Source organism: Cnephaeus nilssonii (assembly GCF_951640355.1).
Source record: "Cnephaeus nilssonii genome assembly, chromosome: 4".
NCBI lineage: Eukaryota > Metazoa > Chordata > Mammalia > Chiroptera > Vespertilionidae > Cnephaeus > Cnephaeus nilssonii.
In genome coordinates, this window is record NC_137075.1 from 39,622,451 (window position 1) to 39,646,944 (window position 24,494).

The window sequence follows — 24,494 nt, forward strand, 5'->3', positions numbered from 1 at the left end:
AATAGCTCACAGGCCTTTTCCAACCTGTCCGCAAAATACACTTCCATATTTATTTCATGCCATCGCAAACTCACTCTCTCCTCTGGTCAGACAGAGTTAGAGCACAGTATTTTGTACTGAGAATGGTCTAGGAACACAGGGAGGAATATATGTAAAGGATCAAGGTCTATGTTTGGGTCTTATGTTTGTTATCTTCTTTCAGCCTCAGAATAATTCCAGGAGGAGGCTATAATTACCAGTATTTTAAAAATAAAAAAGCAACAACACAAACCTTAGCCCAGAGGAGTTCCATTCCAGAATTTCTAAATGGTGGAGTAGGCATCCAGCCTGCAATTTCCCCGTGACACCATGCTGGCTGGTGCTTTTCAAAAGTGCCTTTTGTGTACCCCTGTGTTCTTTCAGGGGAGTTTCTTCTTTCCGAAGACTCTTGGCCCCTCGACCCTACTCTACTTGGTAATATGTCTCTTTGGTTTTAGTATTCAAATTAAATATAATTTCTACAAAATTTGCTTCAATTTCATTCCCCTCTTGATGCTTCACACATAACACTGCTCTACTGCTTTTTTCTGACCAAGTGAAATTGTAATTATTAAACTGTGCCCTTTTCAGTGGCAAGAAGAATGTTTTACACATTTATTTGTAATTCCAGCATCATGTATAACATTTAGCACATAATAGGATGTCTAACATACTTTTAGGGAATTCATTGAATGAAAGTATTCCTGGAATGAATGTATCAAGTATGTATCTTTCTCTGAAAATTCAGTCTGGAATATAAATTTTATTATCTTTTAAAATCAAATTACATCTCACCTGAAGTCTCCATCACACTGAGCCGATGATAAATGTAATCTCATCATTTAGGGAGGCCTCAAATCTAGAATCCTTATGCGGTGCCCAAAAGTTGGTGAGCAGGTGAAGAGCTCTGGTTTTAACTCCACCATGGCTACCTTAGATTTTCCCACTGTCCAAGCTCCATGCCCTTATTGGCAGGTGGTTCGGCTATTTGTGCCAAACCTGAGCAGGGATCCTTGCTGAGGCTGGAAGGTAGTGCCTGAGGTCCTGCCTTTCCATAGACACCACCTGCCCATTCCCCTCTGAGGCTCTGCCTTCTCCTCTGCAGAACTTTTGGTCTGTGGAATATTCCCACTCTTTCCTACTACTTTCACAGCTCTTCTACTTCCCCAGTATAGCTAGAGCTTGCCTCTGTCCCTCATCTTAACTTCATCCTTTCAGAGAGTTAGGGAACTGAGGCTGTCAGAAAAATTAAGCAAGAGTGAAGTTCTTCTGTTCAGTTGACTTCTGCTTTACGCATGTAGGTCCGTGAACACAACCACAAATGAGGTAAGTAAATACAAAGGACTGAGCTACTTTCTCTGAATGAGGGACAGGGAATAAAAGTCTGACAGTGCTTATTCTTTCTGGTCCTTCTCAACTATGAAAACAAAACACAAGTTAACATCTTAAAAATTAACCTTGCCAAAATTGTCCATACACTTGCTTTGGATACCACTAAGTAGATCATTTTGACAGAGAAATGGCAATACAATATAATCCCTGGAGTCATATTGCTTTAGGTTCAAATCCCAGTTCAATTGTTTAACTATCATCTCTCTGTGTGTCTTTGTCTCCTATTTGTAAAATGGGAATAATAATGGCATCTTCTTCATAAGATTTGTGATTTTTAAATTAGTTCATGTATGCAAAGTACTTGGAACAATGATTAAAAGGTAGTAACTTCCATATACAGGTTAATCAATACGTCTATGTACTTATTTATTTATTTATTTATTTATTAACTTATTTCAGAGAGGAAAGGAGAGGGATAGAGAGTTAGAAACATCGATGAGAGAGAAACATCGATCAGCTGCCTCCTACTGGGGATGATGCCTGCAACCCAGGTACATGCCCTTGATCGGAATCGAACCCTTCAGTCTACAGCCAGATGCTCTATCCACTGAGGCAAACCAGTTAGGGCTGCACTATGTTCTTTAGCTATCTAATCTAACATCTTGCCTTCATCTCTTTGTGGATGACTCACTCCAAATTTTTTTAATCGCTGATATTTCCCCCAAACACTAATTCTAAAATTCCAAGTGGACATTGAATAATGTTTCTGGATATTTGCTGACACCAAAACTCATATGCTAAAACCAAAACTATCATTTCATCCAGACACCTCTGTATTCACTAACTTTGATTCCCTCCTTTCCTGTGGTCCTAAAAGTCAGTCACTAGGTCTTATTGAATCTCCACTCCTAATAACTTATATCAGGGCAAATAAAATAGTATATAATTTGTAATAAATTAGAAAGAATTTTGAATTAAATGAAATAAAATCACAATATTATCAGAATTTGAGCAGTATCAAGAGAAAATGTATCACACTAAATCCCTATATTCAAAAAATAGAAAACTCTCAAATGAGTGATTTCATCCTCTATCTTAAGAAACTAGAACAAAGGAAGCAAATTAAACCAAAGTAAGCTGAAAAAAATATAATAAAGATCAGAGAAGAATCAATTAAATAGAAAATAATAAACATCAATAAAACCAAATTCTCTTTTCTAAAACCAATAAAATTGATAAACCTTGACTGAACAGAAAAGAAAGAGAAGACACAAATAACCAGTATCAAGGATGAGAGAGGGGCTCAACCGCTATGGCTCAGTGGTTGAGTGTCAACCTATGAAAAAGGAGGTCATGGGGTTCCATTCCCAGTCAGGGAACATGCCTGGGTTTTGGACTCGGTCCCTTGGTTGGCGGAGGGGTGGGGGGGTGGGGGAGGGGGGAGGTAGGGGAGGGGCATATAGGAGGCAGCTGATCAATAATTCTCTCTCAGCATTGATATTTCTATCTCTTCCTCTCCCTTCCTATCTGAAATCAATAAAAATATATATTTTTAAAATGTTTTTAAAAGAATGAAAGAGGGATCTACATTATAGACTGGACAGATATTAAAGAGATATAAAGGGAATCATGAATAATTCCATGCAAATAAGTTTGACAACTTAGAAACTTAGAGGAAATGCACAAATTACTTAAAAAACACAAACCACCAAAGCTCACAGAGAAGAAATAGATAAACTGAATAGTTGTATATCCATTAAAAAACCCACAAAATTTTTTTTTCTATTAAAAAAGGAAAGCACCTCACTGAAGAAAATCTCAATCCAAGGTGGCTTCACTGATGAATTCTACCAAATTTAAGAAAGATACAAACCACTTATACACAGGTGTTTTCAGAAACTTTAAAAAGAAATGCTCCTTCACTTACCCTCTGAGTCCAGCGTTGCACTAATACCAAAGCCAGAAAGGGACATTATAAGAAAACTATCAATATTTCTCATTTACTTATATCTGTCAAAAATACAGAGTTCTAAAGTGTACATAAATATTAACATATCCTAAACACAACTTTAGCAATTCAAATCCAACAATCTAAAAAGACAATAATTATTGCATCATAAAAAATAGGGTTTACTTCAGAAATGTAGAGTGGTTTAACACTCAAAAATCAATCAATATAATTCACCATATTAACAGAATAAAAATTAAAAACTATATGATCACCTTAATAGTCATAGAAAAAGAAATTGACAAAATCCAATACCCATTTATGATTAAAAAACCCACAACAAGTCCAAGCAAAATACAAATTGAAGGTATCTTCCTAAACCTAATAAAGGGCATTTATAAAATAAGCAAGCAAACAAACAAAATACCTAAGGACAACACCATACATAATGGTGAGAAGATACATGGTTTCCCCAAACATTAGGAACAAGAAAGGGTGTCTTTACCATTGTGTTCAACATTGCATTAGAGGTTCCTAGTTAGTATAAGGCGGCAAGAAAACCAATGTCTTTATTCATCCATATATATAAAAAGCCAGGGGCTGTGATGACCAAAACGACTGGACGACCGAACAGCAGGCTGCGTGGGGTGACCAGGCCAGCAGGGGGGTTAGTGAGGGACGACCACATGACTGAACAGCAGGCTGTATGGGGTGACCTGGCCAGCAGGGGGGGAAGTGAGGAGCAACCAGGCCAGCAGGGGGGCAGTTGGGGATGACCAGGTTGGCGGGGGGGGGGGGGGGGAAGTGAGGAGCAACCAGGCCGGCAGGGGGGCAGTTGGGGATGACCAGGTTGGCAGAGGGGGGCAGTTGGGGGCAACCAGGCCGGCAGGGGGGGCAGTGAGGAATGACCAGGACAGCAGAGGGGGGCAGTTAGGGGCAATCAGGCCAGCAGGCAGAGGCAGTTAGGGGTGATCAGGCCAGCAGGGGGGGTAGTTTGGGACGAACAGGCCAGCAGGGGGTCAGTGAGGGGCGATCAGGCAGGCAGGCAGGTGAGCAGTTAGGAGCCATCAGTTCCGGATTGTGAGAGGGATGTCTGACTGCCGGTTTAGGCCCGATCCCGGATTGGAGAGGATGAAGGCTGGGCTGAGGGGACCCCCCTCCCCCATGCACGAATTTTGTATGCCGGGCCTCTCATAGATAATAAAATCACCTATGTAGAAAATCCACTGAATTCTATAGAAAGGTGACTGAAACTAATAATAGTTTTGCAAAGTTATAGATTATAAGATTAATATTCAATAATCAATTTTATTTTTCTATATTAACAATCATTAGAAATTGAAATTTATAAAAAACACTATTTACAATAGCATAAAAAATATGAACTATTTAGGAATAAATCTGACAAAAGATGTGTATGACCTATAGCCTGAGAATGACCAAACATTGCTGAAATTACAGATAGTTGGAGAATTAACTATTAAATAGTCAGAGAAATATACCTGTTCATGGAAAGGAAAATTTAATATTGCTACAATGCCAATTCTCCCCAAATTCATCCATTGATTATTTGGACAGTGATGAATTATGTTGGCCTTTTTAATTAGGATATTCATGGCATGAGTATGAACATATGTCAAAACTTACCAAATTGCACACTTTAAAACATGAGATTTCATTGCATGTCAAATATCTATAATAATAAAAGCATAATATGCTAGTTAGACTGGACGTCCTTCCAGATGACCTTCCAGCAGAAGCCGTGGTGGCAGGGGCCAAGCCCCTTGCATGAATTTCGTACATTGGGCCTCTAGTACCTTAATAAAACTATTAAAAAACAAAACTACAAAAATCTATTTAATGCCTCTCCATGGCTTTCATATGGTAAAGTTTAATGTTTTTTGTTTTAAAAATATGGCCTTTAAGATTTTTCTATGAGTTAAATAATTTCAGGAACATCATTTCACCTTTTTTGAGTGTGTGTTTGCTCATCTATAGAGCAGAAATTTAAAAAAATAAATCTGGCTGAAATGGTTGTTGCTGGAATAATTTTACCATCATATTTAAAGTGCCTAGGACAGTGCCTGACACCTGGTATTTAAAATGTCTTAAACTCCAGGTAACAAGTGCAAGCCATTGTCATCTATTGCTTTAGAGATCAGTCACCGTTTAAAAGGAAGAGACTAGGGCATAAAAGAACTCTCTCTCCCTTAGTTCACAATTTGCCTAGGGCTTATCCTGAGTTTATGTCACTTAATAATTTATAGAACCTTATGTTACACAATTTAAAAACTTAGAGATGATCACGATGGGCACAGTGATTTATTTATAATATCTGAATTTTGATACACTTTTGTTGGCAAAATATTTTTTATACAATCACAGCCTTACTATATTGAGAGGTGACTCTGTTGCCATTGACTTTTTAAAAAATTGATGAATTTTAACTAAAGCATTCTTAAACCATATATGGCATTTGGAATGTATAGTTTTCTATCCTATTTTGTTTTCTATAAAGCAAATAGGCACAAATTTAACATTTATCTATGAAATTTAGTAGTGAGTGCTGCTAGCTTTATGACCATGGCAAGTCAGTAACATTCCTAGATCTCAATTTCTTCATTTTCATAGAATAAGGCTTAGATTCCATGACTTCCAAGGTCTTTGCCTGCTTCGAACTGTATTGCTGGGATAGTATATGGCGAATTAATTATTTTTGAGTCTCATGAATTAAACAACCTTGGATATTTCAAAGCTTATTGTTGAAAATGTTGTAACTCCATTAAAATACATCTGTATTTTATCTAGATCATTATTATAAGCTTATGGAGATTATTCTTGGATAATAATCCAGCAGAGAATTCAGAGCTCTCTAACTCTGAGAAATAACTGACTAGATCCATTGATACCAATACCATAATGTCTGAAGGATTCCACTGTTTTAAAATAAATGTCAGTTATAGGGCAAATGGTGGCTGACATGGATTGGATGATTATATTAGTTAAATGCCTTAACTTTCCTTTATTTTTCAAGTATGCATAGGATTTAATTTTCTTAGTTTGGCATATCTGGAATATCCATTTCAGAATACTCAGTTTCCTGCTATTTCATAAGGTGACAGGATAAAATGTACTTAATTATAGCTGGACTTTGCCATAGCCCATATTTTATTTTGGGTTACAAAACTTGGCAACAAAAAGAATATAGGTAAGTAGGATTGATTTGTGTGTTTATGTGCGTGTGCGTGCATATGTGGATGTTACTGCCAAGATTTAAAAATAAAAATAACAACAAATAGTAGACAAGTTTGTTGTTAATTTGCCTATTTTTATAAAGCTGTATCTTTAAAATGATATTGTTTTTTTGCTTACCTGCCTAATTTATGTTTGTACATATTGTTTTTAAACCCATATGAATATAATGCTATAGTATTCACAACAAAAAATTTAAACTTAATGGTGTCTTTAAAATTTGAAGAATAAGACCAGACATAACAGACATGTATTAGTAAACAAAAATACTATTGTGCTTTTATATATCCACATCTGTGTCTGTATGTGTCTACACAAAAAGAGGGACACAGACATGTACACACAACTAAGAATATTTTAAAAGAAACTTGTCACAATCACAACAGAAGTTGAAGAGGGCACTCACAAAATCTCCAAACCTCTAGATGATACCCAGAATATTTTTTTTTAGAAATGGAAAAATAATTATAAAATATATTGTGTTAATAAATCAGAAAAGGCGCTTGAAATAATCTCATAAAATGTTATAGCTTAAATAATGCCCTTCATCAGTATTCTTTGTTTAACATTTTATGTTTATTGATAAATGAAGATGCATTAAATAATTCAAAGAAAACATTAGCTGCAAGCAAGGAATTAATAATTGATAGGACTGGAAGGACTCTTTTCACTTGGGAAATAGATAATATTAGCTTAATGTGGGGCTGTAGGAACAGAGGAAATGTAATGGATCTGCCGGCTTTAAACTGATGATGGTTATTGTGGTCTAAAAGTTGCTACAAAGGCAAAAGCGGGGCAGCTCGGCAAGTGCAATAGATTTCACTCATAGGAGCTGACAGTGCAAATTGTGGTCTGATGTGCCAGATTTGCACATGGGAGGAGACCTACTGATCATGACATATACAAAGGAGCTGAAAAAAGAAATAAATGCATGCTAACCAAAAGTTGAAATGGAAAGGAAAACCTCTGAACATAACAACATGATAAAAATAAAGAGATTTTCCTTTTCTCCTTCATTGTGCTTGAGGATAGAGGCCAGTTGGAACATGGATGGCTACCTTGCTTTTGAAAAGAAACACCCAAGGCGAGGTCTTAAATTCTCGCTGCAGTTCAGGCCGTGGCTCTAGCTGCCCATGTTGCAATGCCAGTAGCTTTGGGGATTCATAGAGGATGAACACCCCAGATAGAAGAGACTTATATGTTGGCCGTTTTCATCTCACCTGTATTTTTCCTTCTCCAAATATTAGAGAAAATTGAGTCATACACATGTGGGAGTTGCAGAGGTCATTAATTTTGTCTTGTCTTCTCCATCTTCTCTTTCACTCCCACTCCCTGGAGGAGAGAGTTATTCTTGAGAGCGCTCAGGGAAAGTTCAAATTACTCCCTGGTTAATCCATCTTTGCCACTGGGAAGGACTCTTTCATTTGTAATCTGGCATAACTGAAATATACGTCTTTAATAGTTATGTGTAACCTGTTTCAGCCAAACTGAACCTCTAAATACTAAGAGCCATTTCATAAATCATCCTTATTTGTCACTTTTTCCTTAGAAAAATGCAGATTTGGAGCTAGTTTCAAAAAAATTACTTATTTGCTAAAATTTTAGCCACTTACAAAGTCTACTGATTCTGCAGCCTACTCTTCTAGGCTGATGTGGAATTCCAAATTCTTGTATACACTCAACCCTAAGGAAACAATAATACATTTCTTAATTTCTTTTTGGTTAAATATTATAGATCAACATCCCTCTTTTCTCCCTCCCACTCTACACATAAAATTCACAAAAGAGCATATAAGAAAAGCAAAGCAAAACCAATCTCTATTTTCTACAAAATTCTGTTTCATCATTTGAAGAAAAAGAACTAGAACAGTGCCAACAACATCAGAGACCTCTTGCGGCCCAGGTAGGCAAAACAAACAGATGTAGTGAGCTAGGTAAGGGGAAAAAACAAAAATGCAGAACCAGTAACCAACTCATGGTGCTTAAGAGCTCCAGACTGTTGTTGCCATGCACAAATAATACATTAGGTATTGCTACATATTCAACTTTCAAGAGAAACCAGAAAAATGATTTTTATTATGTGTGTGGCATCTTACAAGCTTGAAATGTCAGACCAGATTCAAACAAACAAATCTTGCTTGAATTGGTCCATGTTGTGCAGACCAAATAAATGTGTCTGCATTTGGAGGTCTCACCTGCCTTCCAAATAAGGCATGAACTCACTTCCACGAGGAAGTCTCTTATTTGGACTAAACTATAATATCATTTGGATCATTCCTTTATAAGCCAGTCTTCATGTAGTCAGCAAGTATCACATAGTTTATGACTTAATGATAGTTAATTTTAAGAATAACTTTGAAAGTGCAAAGTAATTGATCATGAAGAATATGTGCTTACTGTAGAGAGCATAAAAATTACTCACAATTCCACCATCCCAGAGCTACCACTGTTTCTAGGTTAGTGTATTGCCTTCTCTTTCATTTTCCCATACATATAAATTTTATATAGTAACTAAAATAATAATGTGCTAGTATATTTAGTTCTGTTGAGACACTATTTTCAATTTGTTATGAATGCTCCTGTGCAGACTTTTTGAGAAGGAAATTAATTTTTGCAGAGCTTTAAAAAATATTTTTCTCCTAAGACCTAGATCCAATACCTTTATATTTGTCTGTGATGAGGACAAATATTTTATGCTAGCCAATAAGGAAGCAAGTTCGAATTAATGTAAGTAAGTCATGTCATGCTATGGACAACCAACAGACACATGTACAAAGAAAATCTCAAGAGCAATTAGGAGACTGCTATCAATAAGCTACTAACCTCCATTCTGAGTGTCCCGATTTCTTAAGAGTGTTTATTAATTCACTCATTTTTTCTTCCACATATCCTTTCATTTACTTAGCTTTATTTTTAATCTTTATTTTGGTGCTCTAGATATTGTGCTACATGCTGGCAATACAGAGACAAATGTGATACAAATACAACCCCCTACAAACATTTTTAGAAGGGGACACAGTTAAGAAAATGTGTAACTAAAATCCCATAGAATCGTGGTCGGCAAACTGTGGCTTGCAAGCCACATGCGGCTCTTTGGCCCCTTGAGTGTGGCTCTTCCACAAAATACCACGGCCTGGGAGAGTCTATTTTGAAGAAGTGGTATTAGAAGAAGTTTAAGTTTAAAAAATTTGGCTCTCAAAAGAAATTTCAATCATTGTATTGTTGATATTTGGCTCTGTTGACTAATGAGTTTGCCGACCACTGCCATAGAAGAACTAGGACAGAACTATAGAAGCTTGCAGATCTGAAACCCCAAATATAAGTGAAAGCCTACAATGCCTAAGTGGGCCTCAGCACATTAGTAGTATTTCCTCATAGTTTTCACTTCTTGCATTGTCCACTTAGGGCATCTGGATAGCTCCTGGCCATGTCTGTGTGTAATTATTGCACATGATATTCTATATGCTTTTGTGGCTTATTTTTGCACTCTAACTTTTTTGCTTTCCTTATCTGGGATAAATTTTATTCTGTTTTCCTTTGATATCTTTTTTTCAATTTGTAAATGCAATTATGTATTTTCCTCTCTAGTTATTAGTTTTGAAATTTACTATTCACCATCTAATCACATATTATTATCTCAAGCATTAAAAAGCATTTATAAGTATCGGTTAATTCATGTTGCTATATACACCTTGTAGAGTATCCATAGTCTCTGTGCTCATAGAAGCTGCATTTTAGGAAATAGAGATGCTAGAATCTTATGTTGACTCCTTTTGAGTCTTAGAATTTACAAACTTGTGTTAAGTGTAATAGAAAAGACAACAATCAAATGACCAATTATATTATTAAATAACATATTTGAATTTCCAGCTTAGTTAAGTATCTAGCCTGTACTACCAGGAGAACGGAGTGCCTGTGTTCCAACTGAGAGCAGACACAGGAGGAACATTGAAAGCATAGGTCCAGAAGCCTGTTATTGCTTACCAAAGTCCACTCCCATGACCTAAGTACTATACTGCCCAATACTATCACACTGGTCATTAGGATCTCAAACTATGAATTTGAAGGAGACATAAACATTCAGACCATAGCAGAGCCAGAGCAGACACAGTGACAAGATCAAGTCTAAGGAAGGAAATGAGAGAGCCAGACAAAACCAGGTAGCAAGCTGGGCTCTGTAGGAGGAGGAAAGGTGTGCATACTCTAGGACCCACACACAATTCTGTCTGATTGCTGAGTATTATCTCAACCAATATTGTTATTTTTATTTCAGCTTGCAAGGCTTCCTGCCCATGCCATAAAAAGCATGAGTTGGCTTCTGATTCTAGAACTGTCCTACTATTGACTATCCTACAAAATTAGGAAAGCAAACATGGTCTTCAGATATAAATTTTAGAAGCCCAGTCCTGGTCAGTGTGGCTCAGGTGGTTGGAGTGTTGTCTCCTGCACCCAAGGGTCACAAGTTCAATTCCTAGTTAGGGCACATACCCACATTGTAGGTTCAACCCCTGGTCAGGGCACATATGGGAGGCAACTGATCGATGTTTCTCACATCGATGTGTCTTTCCCTCTCCCTCTTATTCCCACTCCTCCTCCTCCTCCTCCTCCCCCTTCTCTCTTCCTTTTTCTCTAAAAAATCAATTAAAAATAACATATCCTAGGGTGGAGATTAAAAAAAAAAAAAACTCCCCCCCACCCTCCGGAAGCCCAGACATGCCCTATACCTACTTATTTATAAAGCAGATATAGCATTTTATAAGAATCACAGTTACAATGTGCTGTAAGAACACCTATCAATACTTAAGAAGTTAGAAATTAAGATAGTTTAAGTTAAATATTAAACAAATTTTAGCTATTACAAATATATTCAGAAATAAACCCATACATATATGGTCAATTAAGTTATGACAAAAGAGCCAAAAATATACAATGGATAAAGTCTCTTCAATAAATGGTATTGAGAAACTAAACATCCACATACAAAAAAAAAAAAAAGAAAGAAAAAGAAAAAAAAGAAGGAAACTGACCACTATGTCACACCATACACAAAAATTAACTCAAAATGGGTTAAAGATTGGAATGTAACTCCTGAAACCATGAACTCCTAGAAGAAAACATAGATGGTCAGCTCCTCGACATTGGTCTTGGCAATGAATATTTGGATTTCAAACCCAAAGCAAAAGTAACAAAAGCAAAACCTGACTAGTGGGACTACTTCACACTAAGAAGCTCTGCATGCAAAGGAAACCAACAAAATAAGGAAACCTATGGAATTGGGGAAAATATTTGCAAATTACATATCTGAGAAGGGTCCATATCCAAAATAATAATAAATAACTCATTCAACTCAAAATAAAAAAACACACACAAATAAACAAACAATTGCTTTTTAAAATGGGCAGAGAGTCTAAATAGACATTTTTTTCTAAGAAGTCATACAGATGACCAACAGGGACTTAGAGAGGTACTCAACATGACTAATCATAAGATATGCAAATCAAAACCACAATGTTGGAATAGTCACTATCAAAGGGGAAAAAAAATGTTCTGAGGATGTGGAGAAAAGGGAATCCTTGTACACTGTTGGCCAGAATGTAAATTGGTGCAGCCACTGACTGTGAAAAATAGTACGGAGGCTCCTCAAATATTCAAAATAGAATTACCACATTATCCAGTTATTTTACTTCCGTGTGTTTATAAAAAATAAAATAAAAACACTAACTTGAAAGGATATATGCACCCCCACATTCACTGCAGCATTATTTACAACTAGTGGCCCAGTGCACGAAATTCGTGCACATTAAAAGGGGATTAATTAGAGGAAATATTTTAATATTGCTATTTGCCCTTTCTCTATAATAGAAGTATCAGAGATGAAAGAAAATCAGTAAAATATATATGAAAATCTTCCTCCTGTCAGAGTCTGGGGCGCACCATGGGACCCAGAGTCAAGTCCCCTCCCACCCATGTGCACCTCAAAATCATGCGAGACCCAGACCTGGCCAGCTCCCCCACATTGGGCTAGATCCAGACCCAGCCAGTCCCACCCTTGTCAAGCCCTGCCGGGCAGGGGGCGCAGCCTCAGGTCCCCTGGCCCGGTGCCGGGGCGTGGGGCATGGCCTGAGGTTCCCCATCAAACCCCGCTGGGCAGGGGGCATGACCTCAAGTCCCCTGGCCTGGTGCTAGGGCGAGGGCGTGGCCTGAGGTCCCCCGGCCTGGTGCCGAGGTGGGGGGAGTGGCCTGAGGTCCCCAGGCCTGGCGCTGGGGCAGGGGGAACAGCCTGAGGTCCCCTGTCAAGCCCCATGGGGGCGGAGTGGGGACGCAGCCTCAGGTCCCTGCTGATTGCTTGTTAAGGCTTGTTACAGGAACTTGGCCTCCACTGTGGGTGCAGCCATCTTGTGTTATGGAAACCCCGCCTCTGCTGTGGGTGCCACCATCTTTGTGGTGGAGTGATGGTCAATTTGCATATCCCCTCTTTATTATATAGGATAGCCAAGACATGGAAACATCTCTGTGTCCAGCAATGGATAATGGATAAAGAAAATGTGCTTGTATAGGCACAATGCTATAGTATTCAACCACTAAGAAAAGGGAGATCTTGCCATTTGTAACATGGTATTAAGCTAAATAAAATAAGTCACACAGAGAAACATAAATAGTTTATGATATCATGTATATGGGAAATCTAAAAACAACAGAAACTGAGCTCATGGATACAGAAAAAGACTAATGGTTGATAGAGGTGGAGGAAGATGAATGGAGTTAAATGTACACACTTCCAGATATAAAATCAAGGGTTGTAATTAATATACAGTATGTTGACTATAGTTATTTAATACTGTAATATATATGAATATATATATATATATTGCATAGGGAGTAGATCTAAAAAGTTATCATCACAAGAAAAACTTGTAACTATACATGGTGACATTAACTAGACTTATTGTGGTGATTATTTTTCAATATGTACATATATTGAACCATTATGCTGTACACCTGAAACTATATAATGTTATATGTCAATTGTACCTCCATTTAAAAAAGAGTATATTAAGCCCTCTCAAGGTACTAAGGACTGATAGTAAATAAACAGCCCCTACCTTTCTCTCATCTTCAAACTTACTGATGAAGAAAGACATACAAATGTGGAACACTTGCAAAACAACACAAGAAGAAATTGCATCATTAAAGTCCAATACCTCTTTCTACTCACTGGAACTTTTCTGTTACAGAAAAATTTTCTGTTATAGAGAAATTTGATGCAGGAAAAACAAAACAAAACAAACAAAACACAAAACAACCAACCCTTTCATTCTAGTTGGCCATAGTAAACATCTGAAGATGTTAAAATATTCAAACTTCAGCCCTTTATTCCTGATTCAATGCGGCCTCTTCAACATTTAATGAAATTCACATGTCTGAGATTCTCCAGCTTGGATCTCTGGCTTTGCCTGATGGGCTAAATCAAGATATGTTAGGTTAATTAGCTATTGCTGGCAAAGAAGACAGAAAGATGAAGAACACTATACTAAAACCAAAAAGTAGAATTCAATCAATGGGAACCCCGCAAACCAATCCTTGGAGTTGAATCTCCTGCAGACATAAATATTCCTTATACTGAGCATACAAAGGATGGGATGAGGTAGCAGTGTCAGAAAGCAACTTTTTTTTTTTCTAGCCACTATATAGTTCCTCTCAGCACAACATTGAGTTGGGTGAGCTGGCAATCACAGGAGACACATGCCTGGAATTTTGTTTTTTAAACTGTATGCACTGCTTTTTTAAAAATATATTTTTATTGATCTCAGAGAGGAAGGGAGGGGGAGAGAGACACGGAAACATCAATGAAGAGAGAGAATCATAACCCTCACTGGGGATTGAGCCCACAACCAGGGCATGTGCCCTGACTGGGAATCAAACCTCAACCTCCTGGTTCACAGGTGATGCTCAACCACTGAGCCACGCCAGCCTGGCTATACGCACTGGTTTTAATAACATGATTACAGCTGTTCAGCTAGTGATGCCTCTAGATCTGCGGCTTTCAACCTTGTTCATCTCATTGCACAAATAAGCTTATTATCACAAAAAATATATTATGTCTTTTGCCAATCTGACCAAAAAAAAAAGTATGATTTTGATTCATTCACACCAGACAGCTATTGTTGCATTTGCTGTTGTCACTGTTTTTCATTGACAGTCTAAGGGAAGAGAGGTCAGTGCCCCTGATCAGGAATTGTATGTTTTATAAATTCTTGCGGCGCACCAAGTGGAAACCACTGCTCTAGATTGAAGAGAGCCCCTATGAGAAGCAGCGCAGCCAGAAGGGCTGGGAGCAGCTGGAGGGGATGAAACATTCGGTCACTTTGCGAAGGTGAGTTACCCGCAAACAAGCAGGAATCCCAGCCGATTGGATCTCAGCCTGATTTCTTCATTTAAATTCACTTATGTTCTCTGTCCATTTTTCCTTCTCCTTTATTGTGGATTACCGTTTCTTAAATTGGGGCTGAGACTATGTGAGGAAAGTCCTTTGCAACCAGGAAAATAACTGAGGGAATAAATGATTAGAGCGATACCTGGCCCATAACTGATGAACAATGAAGAATTAATTGTTGTAACTACAGAATATTATAACTGACACTAGAGCAGGCAGACCTGATCTCAGTGTTGGTTCTAACACCTGGTGGTCGTGTGGTCTTATGCAAATCACAGATCTTCCTTTTATTCAAGAATCATCCGCCGTAAAATGAGTAAGCACCATCTTGAAGTCTGCTGTAAAGATGAAGTGACAGTGTATGCAGCTAGGCCAGTGCCACCCGTACAGCTGACAGGTACTAAGAGCTCAAGAAAGAGTAACTATTATTGTTAATAATCTTCAAATGGCATTTCTTTGCTTTCCTGGTGACACCAGGGAGAATTGTGACTGTAACTAAGAGGCCTGAAAGTGAATGCAAGCCATGGCTTTCTCATCTCTAAAATGCAGAGAGCACCCAAAAGCCCTAGCCAGGCCACCCCAGCTCCTGCGTGAGAATGGGCCCCACCCCTTTACCTGGCAGAAGAGGGGGACCACTCCCATCTTGGTGGCAGCCCTGTGGATCCAGCCTTTGCCTTTGGGGCCTACGTTCCTCAGTACCAGCCTCTCCGCCGGGAAGCTGGGAGGGTTAGAGGAGAAAAGCAAATGCTCTTTAAGGACAACAATGCCACTGATGACCTAACTAGCTGCAGTTGGAACCTGCCTGGGTTCCACTTACAGTTGCCCCTGCTCATCCTCCCTCCCACCTGCAACCTTTCAAAAGTCTTTGATTTACTTAGAACGATGCCTATATAACTATTTTCACCACTTTAATACCTCTGAAGATATTGCTATTTTAAACTGAGTATAAAACATCTTCAGTTAAAGAAAGTGTGTGTGTGTGTGTATGTGTGTGTGTGTGTGCCTGTGTGCGCGTGCGCACGCGAGCACATGAGCATTTGATATCATTTATTCTTTGTTAAACAAAGTCAAAAATATTCTTAGAGGGCACTGACCCATCCCCACAGGTTCCTGGGGTTGGATGCCTCAGGCCCCCACATCCACCCCTTCCTGTGCCCCTTGGTAACAAAAAGGATTGGATTTTAAAATTATATATTTAATAATAATAATTAAAAATATGCATTAAACAAATAAACAAACAAGAAGATAAGTTTAGCCAACACCCTTCACCTCATTTTCTCCCACCTCCCTTACCCCCTAACTGATATTCTTCTCCTCTCACTCCCCCGACAGGCTCTCTCCCGCTCCCAAGTCACTGGTATCAGAACCATTTTCCTTGGCTAAAGATTTCAAATGGATGGGCTAGATGTGGGAGGCAGGACACAGGTAGGATGGGCTGAGGGGTGAGGCCATCAGCAAGTGAGGGGTTAACCTCACCGAGAAACACCGAGGCACCACGGATTATCAAGGATTACACAAGGATCATAGAAACTAATCTATGTACTGCAAAAATTCTTTATACAGGTCCTGTTTTATAGTCATATTTAGCAAACAGAACACTATTGCTTCAAGGTTCTGCAAAATTACTTCAATTCATGTGTGCATGTGTGATTTAGACATTGGGGGGAAAGGTTAAAATCACTAGAACTTTGAAATATTTTGAGTAAAATGATGTAGAGAACATTGCTGTGAAAAATTTCACAATGCCATTGTTCTTCATCTCCTCTGATCATAGTATAGCCTATACATGCAAAATAGTAAAAAAGAAAATGTTTACTAATTCAAGGCCACACACACACACACACACACACACACACACACACACACACACACACCCCAAGGGAAAATTTAGCAAACGGTAAATACAAAAATCAAGGAGAAGGAAAAATTAGACTAGAAAAAAAATAAGATGAAAGTAAAGTGAAATTAATGTATAGAATGTGCTCTGTAAAGTTTTCTACACTGGCTAGAGGGAGACCACAGGGTGTGATTCTGAGCTTGCATTAAAATGAAGTAATGCTGCTAAATTTTAGCTACCCAGAGTATTTCTTGTCTCTCACATAGTCAGTAACACTACAGTTTGTTTTACAATATATTGGAAGCTCCTATGCAAATATCACTAGCTTCCCAACAGAAACCACAGTCCACAAAATTTCTGTACATTTGGCTGCAATCTTCATGATGTTTAATTAAACATATTCTGCATCTATTAGAAAACCAAGGCTGCATTTAGCTGGGATGTAGGTTCAGATGCTTGTCATAGCCAGGAGGGGAGATACAGAGAACTCACTCAAGGGAAATGTGGGCTCCCTTTGGCTGGCATTTATTTGTCAGCTCTTTCATTTTGGGGGATTTCTCAGTACAGGCTCTCAGATCTATCTGTTTACTGGGCAATGGCCCTAATAAAAACAAAAGCACATAAAAAGATGTAGAAAATAATTATAAAGTCAACATTCTAAACATAAGAACCAACTGGCAGTTCTGAGTAGGAGAGTAAAAATTAGATAAAAATCATTTTTAGAATGCTCCCTTTTTTGATAAAATTACTAATGAGACCTCAACTAAAAGCATGCATTAAGTGGAATATTTTTTTTAAATTTTAAAATGCTTTTTAAAAAGAGAACTTAGCAAAATTTTCCGGTAAAGAATTACAAGCATCCCCCAGCTGGAGAGTGTGTTGGCCTGTGAACTGAAGGGTCCCGGATTCAATTTGGGTCAAGCCCCGGTTGCTGGCTCAATCCCCAGTAGGGGGCGTGCAGGAGGCAGCCAATCAATGATTCTCTCTCATCCTTGATGTTTCTATCTCTCTCTCCCTCCCCCTTCTTCTCTAAAAATCAATAAAAATATATTTTTTAAAAAAGAATTATAAGCAGCAGACAAGAATCAATGGTTAACCCTGGAAATCAGGGCATATAGGCCAAAGTGATTTCCCAACAGTAAAGAAAGTCTTTGAAATCTTAATTTTATCTTAAAAGTTCATGTAAAATCCATAATATAGCTGTGTTCCTTTTAATAATAAAGCCAAAAGCAAAACAACTTCAACTATCATATAAAATCTTACAATAAATTTGTGCTCATCTAGGGAGATGCAATGTTTTTATCCTGTGGTTTCAAGGACTTGTCAATATGGCTAACAGCTTCCCAGGAATATGTGTAGTCCATTTGGGAGCTACATAATTTTCTCCAAATTTCACAATAGCCTTTATATGGCAGGTGAGTAAGGGATGTTCTTGTTCTCATTTAACAGATATAGAAAAGTAGGCTTAAGGAAGTGAAATAATTAACCTACTTCCAGTTAGTGATTACTTTGGACCTAAAATCCAGAGCCTTTAACTACATGATTTTTTTCCCACTTGGAACTTCCATATTCAGCTTCTATGAAACCTTCAGTTCAAATTTTGTATGGATGCTACTTCAATTTTAGGTAGTCTTCCAAATCTTGAAGATGAAAAAGTGATCCAAAGAATTCCCAGGGAATAAGACAATTTTGTTGATGCTGATTAATCCTAAATTGTTTTCGTTTCTGACAGAAGATAGCCAACATATTGTTTGTCAGGAATTTGATGTGCTGAGGAGTTCTGCTTTGCCATATATTTGCTCTCTGCTGATTTTGTCCACAAATGTGCAAGCAAAGGAATAATCTTTTCTCTCTCGTTATAGATTGTTGACAACAGGGGATGGAAATTGGCCCTACTCTTTTAGACGACTGGAATTAAATGGAAAGAGTCTTTTAAAAGTGCCAATTCTTCCAAAATGATGGTGGTCTTTCGAAAGAGGTTTTTCCAAATGTGTTTGCCTTCTGAAAGACTAGTGGTTGGGGCAGTCCATAACCCCTTCCAATAGGAGAGATGGATTAGTTTTGACTGATCCTTTGTGAGAAGCTTGGTTCTGGTCCAGCTGGCATGGGCATAAAACAAAGTAATTACTTGAAAGAAAAAGGAAAAAAAAGAAAAAAGATAAATATTGTATCTAGTATCCTCCCTGCTTACTTGGGAGTCTGGCTTTCTTTTGGAATTAAAAAAAATTATCTTTTTGGGCCAAGAAAAAAAAAATCCCATAGTATTCCAGCAGGAAATCCCAGCTAGAAGTGTTGATAGTGGCATTATTAATTCATTTGTGCCGGAGTCCAAGAATCTACATGGAATTATGTAAAATAAATGAACGCTTTAACTAAAATGCAAACTGTGAAGCACAGTCCATTTTTTGAGACAACTGCTATCTATCTATATAATAGAGGAATATTCAAATTAGCCAGGACGCCGTAACATCACGACCAAACAGCAGGGACCTGAGGCTGCATGGTGCTTGGCCAGAGCAAGGGACCTCAGGCCGTGCCCCTTGCCTGGTGGGGCTGCATGGGGGACCTCAGGCCATGGCCCCCACCTGGTGGGGCTTGACAGGGGATCTCAGGCTGCACCCCCCACCTTGGCACCAGGCCGGAAGACCTCAGCTGCGCCCCCAACCCCGGTGCTGGGCCAGGGGACCACAGGCCATGCCCCCCCTCCTCGGTGCCAAGCTGGGAGACCTCAGGCCACGCCCCATACCCAGTAGGGCTTGACAGGGACCTTAGGCCATGCCCCCTGGCCTAGCACCAAGCTGGGGGGACCTTAGGCCATGCCCCACACCCAGCGGGGCTTGATGGGGGACCTCAGGCTGTGACCCCCCACACCCCAGAGCCAGGCTGGGGGACCTGAGACTGCACCCCCCACCTGCCGCCGAGCTGGGGGACCAGAGGCTGCATCCCAAGCCCAGAAGGGCTTGATGGGGGTGGAGCTGGCTGGGTCTGGGTCTCACCCAGTGAGGGTGGGGCTGGCCAGGTCTGGGTCTCCTGCGTTTTTGAAGCATGTGCAGGTGGTGGGTGGGGACTTGACTCTAGGTCCATCGGCATGCCCCAGACTCTGACAGGAGGGAGATTTTCATATACATTTTACTAATTTTCTTTCATCTCTGACACTTCTATTATAGAGAAAGGGCAAATAGCAATATTCATTCCCTTTTAATTCATTCCCTTTTAATGTGTAGGAATTTTGTGCACCGGGCCACTAGTTTAGTATATAAGATATATTAATTCTGTAATGCCTTCTATGATGGTAAAAGTCTAGAGAAAAAGTTGTTGGTAAGTAAATATATATAAGTGTAATAAATATATACAATGTTAAACTGACATTGCAAAATACAATATTTTTATAGTTTTCAAGGTAGCAAAAGAGCAAAGTTTACGATCTCCAAACATTTAGTAACATGACCTAATATTTCCTATGAATACTCTTGATAATTAACTATCAGAGACTGTATTTCCTAATTTATAACTGTCAGAAGTGAAGCAGAAAGATTTTTGTGACTTTAAAATCACCCACCATAGGTTTATCTAACAATAATGCTGAAATAGTCTTCTTCATACATTACTAAGAATTTTAGAATTTGGTGGAACTCAAGAAAGTTAGGAAAGTGTAACACTGATGGGGAAACCCTTTTCTGCCAAGGACCATTTGGATATTTATAACATCATTTGTGGGCCATACAAAAGTATCAACTTAAAAATTAACCTGCTATATTTAGTCAAACATTTAATTAATGCAGGGCCAGACCAAATGATTTCACTGGCCTTATATGGCCCATGGGCCGGACGTTCCTCACCCCTGTAAAAAATAAGAAGAAAAAAAACTTCAAATGTATCTTCTCAGTGATTACCCTTCCCCCAGTGTTTCAGGATTAAACATTTCAAAAGCATTTTCATATGTGACATAACTCATTCAAACTCATAAATCCTACCAAAAAATGCTTTTTAGAAAAAATGGTCTCTAGAAAATACACTTTTCCATTTTTAAATTGCCCTTCATAATCCACTATAATTTAGGTGATTACATTATTTTCCAGAGGTGAGCCCCACTTAGCAGGCACAAAGCTGGGAGGGAGGCCACTTCACCCACAGAAGTTAGGCAAAGAGACTTCTTGTTGGGTGAGAGCTACATGACAAAGGGCTGCAGAAGGCATACACTTGATTTGAACATGCAACGTGGCACTTAGATATGCTTCTGCATGAGACTTGGAATCTGGGATAGAAACCATTTCTAGGCAGTCCCATTCCCTCTCCCCCAGTTGTAAAAGCATGACTTTTCACAAATCTCAGTATCATATAATAGTACCATAGGAAGAGCATGATGGGGATGGTAGGGAAACTATAGGGTGTCTCCAAAAATGTGTACACACACTTGAATAATTATAAAGGCAGTGTTTATTAAAAAACATTTCATTTTCAAAATTGAGCTATCGGCTGTTAAAGTGTGTCTACATTTTTGGGACACCCTGCATTTTGCAGTCAACAGGGTACAGTCAACCAATTCTAATAAGTGCCAACTGAGGAGGATCCAGGGGCCCTTGCTGGTCCAGGCTTTAACCCTTTAGTGTCTGGTGTGGAAGATCTGACTGTTTTAAAGGGAAGTGGCTGTGAGGTAGGATGGCAAAGCATTGGCTATTTAGCAAATATATAAAATATTTCAGCCCTAGGTGGTTTGGCTTAGTGGATAGAGTGTTGGCCTGCGGACTGAAGTGTCCCAGGTTCGATTCCAGCCAAGGGTTGCGGGCTCGATCCCCAGTAGGGGAAAAGGCAGCCAATCAATGATTCTCATCATTGATGTTTCTCTCTCTCCCTCTCCCTTCCTCTCTGAAATCAATAAAGAACTATATTTAAAAAAATAAAAAAAATAAAATATTTCATTATTTTAGCTACTAGTATAGCTATATCCATTCATATTGCTGAATACTTGCCCTGGTGTTATATAGCAATATTAGTGACAGATCAATTCAATTTCTAATTTAGTTAATTTGGAATCTAAGTTTAAGTTTTCAATGGGAAAAAGCATTCCGAGTTCTATTTACTGTTTAGAAATTTTATTTCCCTACTTACAAATGAACTTTTAAAGCACAAACTGATTTTATATTAGACACCCTAACATTGATCTTATATTACCATCTTTGGTATTCTTAAGAGATACATTTTGGATAATATTAACCTTTCTTAAGCTCTTCATCTAGTCAAATGATAACTGTTTTTGTAGACTTTTAAAATAGAACCACTTATTTTTATGGACTGTATTGGGATGACATCCTATCTAATAATAGAGTAACATGTAAATTATCATCACTCCGCTACACCCACGATTGGGCGGCGGGAGGCTGGGGGGCGGGACTCGGGGTGGCCTATCCGGCCATTGAGAGGCACGAATCCGCTGCCACTGAGGGAGGCTACCCTGCTGTTGAGAGGCGCAGGGGGCGGGAGCCCCTGTCTGCTCCGGCACCAGGCCTTTCAGAAGCCCCCGCCAAGCCGAAGGCTTCTGAAAGGCCTGGTGCCGGAACCAACAGGCACCCAGCTCCACCGGGAAAAGTGAAAGCGTGTAGGGGACCCTACACGTGCATGATTCAATCATGCACTGGGCCTCTAGTTGGTTAATAAAATTATATAGGCTTCAGGTGTACAATTCTGTAATACATCATCTGTATATTGTATTATGTGTTCACCACCCCAAGTCACATCTCCTCCACCACCACTTATCTCCACCCCCTTTACTGTCATCTAACTCCCCCCACCTTCTTTCCCCTCTGGTAGTCACCATACTGTTCTCTGTGTCTATGAGTTATGTTTTTTTTGTGTGTGTGTGTGTTTTTCTTAATCCCTTTACCTTTCTCACCCAGCCCTCCAACCCTCCTTCCCTGTGACAGCTGTCAGTCTGTTCTCTGTATCTATGATTCTGTTTTTATTGTGTTTGTTAGTTTATTTTGTTCATTAGATTACACATATGAGTGAAATTATATGGTACTTATCTTTCTCTGATTGGCTATGGTACTTGTCTTTCTCTGACTGGCTTATTTCACTTAGCATAATACTCTCCAGGTCCATCCATGCTGTCGCAAAAGGTAAGATTTACTTCCTGTTTATAGCCAATATACCTCTTAAGCTTTAGAAATGAAGCCTATATTTTGCTATTTCAGATTTTCAAGTTTCAGAATTCACTCTACCAGGTAACTTATGGATTCCTCTTTAGGTAAATAAGGAGACAGGTTATGATCGAGAAGGCCCAACTCGATAAAGAAGATGGTAAGCAAAGGGCCCTGTGAAATTGCCCACATTCCCCTACTTCACTGAGGACCACCTGTCTAATGTTTAACAACTGGCATTATCTGGACCCACATTATCCAACATAGTAGCCACTAGCCACGTGTAGGGATTTATATTCAAATTTAAATTAGATAAAATTAATATAAACAAAAACTTACTTCCTCATTCACATTACCCATATTTTATATTTCAAGGATTCAGTAGCAACATATTTTTAGTGATTGACATATTGAAGAGAACAAATACAAATCAATTGCATTACAGAGAGCTACACTGGACAGTTCTGGTCCAGAAGTTTATTATATCTTATTTCCATTTCTCTCAGTAAAAGAAAAACATTTCACTTTTTTCTCTCTCCAGAGAGGTTAGATTATCAGTCAAAAATTATATCCAGGCCATGGTTGGTGTGACTCAGTTGGTTCAGTGTCATCCTATACATCAGAAGGTTGCCAGTTTGATTCCTAGTTAGGGCACATGCCCAGGTTGCCACTCAATCCCCAGTTTGGGAGGTGCAGAAGGCAGCTAATCTATGTTTCACTCTCATATCAATGTTTTTTACTCTCTCTCCCTCTCCCTTCCTCTTTCTCTAAAAATAAATTTAAAAATTTTTAAATTATATTTATGTTTCTAAATATTTTATTGTCATGTTTTTCACTTGTGTGCTTTTAACAAAGTAATTCTACACAAGGACCACTGTGGGTTTTTATTCCAACACATAGTGATATTTCTCAAAATCCAGTTTTATATGCCTTTCTTGCTATTAGTATAGCTATATTCGTTCATATTGCTGAATACTAGCCCTGGTATGATGTAGTAATATTACTGACAGATTAATTTGGTTTCTAATTTAGTTAATTTGGAATCTAAGTTTAAGTTTTCAATGGGAAAATGCATTCTGAGTTCTATTTACTGTGATATTTCTCAAAATTCAAAGTTTTCTATTCCTTTGTTGCATTATAATTTTTAAATTGCATATAATTTTATAATATAGATTTAATGTTGAATATGTTATATTGTAGCTATAGGACAAGTCGCATCTTTTCTCAGCATGTCCCATACCTCTTGCTAAGTGGCCCCAGGCCCAGCACTAGCACCAGCCTGCTCTGGTTCACAGCCTGGCCTCTCCTGGGTATCTCTAAGCCCAGCACAAATAACAACAATCTGCAGATCACTTTGTCACTCATGCCGGGTGGCCTTGGGCAGAACAAAAGTGGTGGCTGAACTTGGCCTGTACCTCCTGGAAATCCTAGAGCCAGCACATCCAATGGACTTCCTCAGACCATGTTTAAGCACACCCAACCACCTCCACAAGCGACACCTCAAAGGGTGGACTCAGCGGGCACTAGAGACCTGAT

General features: G+C 38.7%; 1 protein-coding gene across 7 annotated transcripts in view; it reads right to left on the reverse strand.

Moving 5' to 3' along the window:
* The window catches only part of LOC307098381 (uncharacterized protein), a 183,051-nt gene that overhangs the window by 123,576 nt on the left and 34,981 nt on the right, over positions 1–24,494 (reverse strand). For 5 of the 7 annotated variants that reach the window (XR_013813431.1, XR_013813432.1, XR_013813434.1 and 2 more), the window contains exon 2: positions 15,600–15,702. The exons of the other annotated variants lie outside the window; for them this stretch is intronic. Coding sequence is in view for 2 of the 5 variants with exons in the window: in XM_079769096.1 (XP_079625222.1) it covers positions 15,600–15,702 (103 nt within the window). In the remaining 3 variants the exon portion in view is untranslated. The remainder of the gene's footprint in view (positions 1–15,599; positions 15,703–24,494) is intronic. 7 annotated transcript variants of the gene reach the window in all.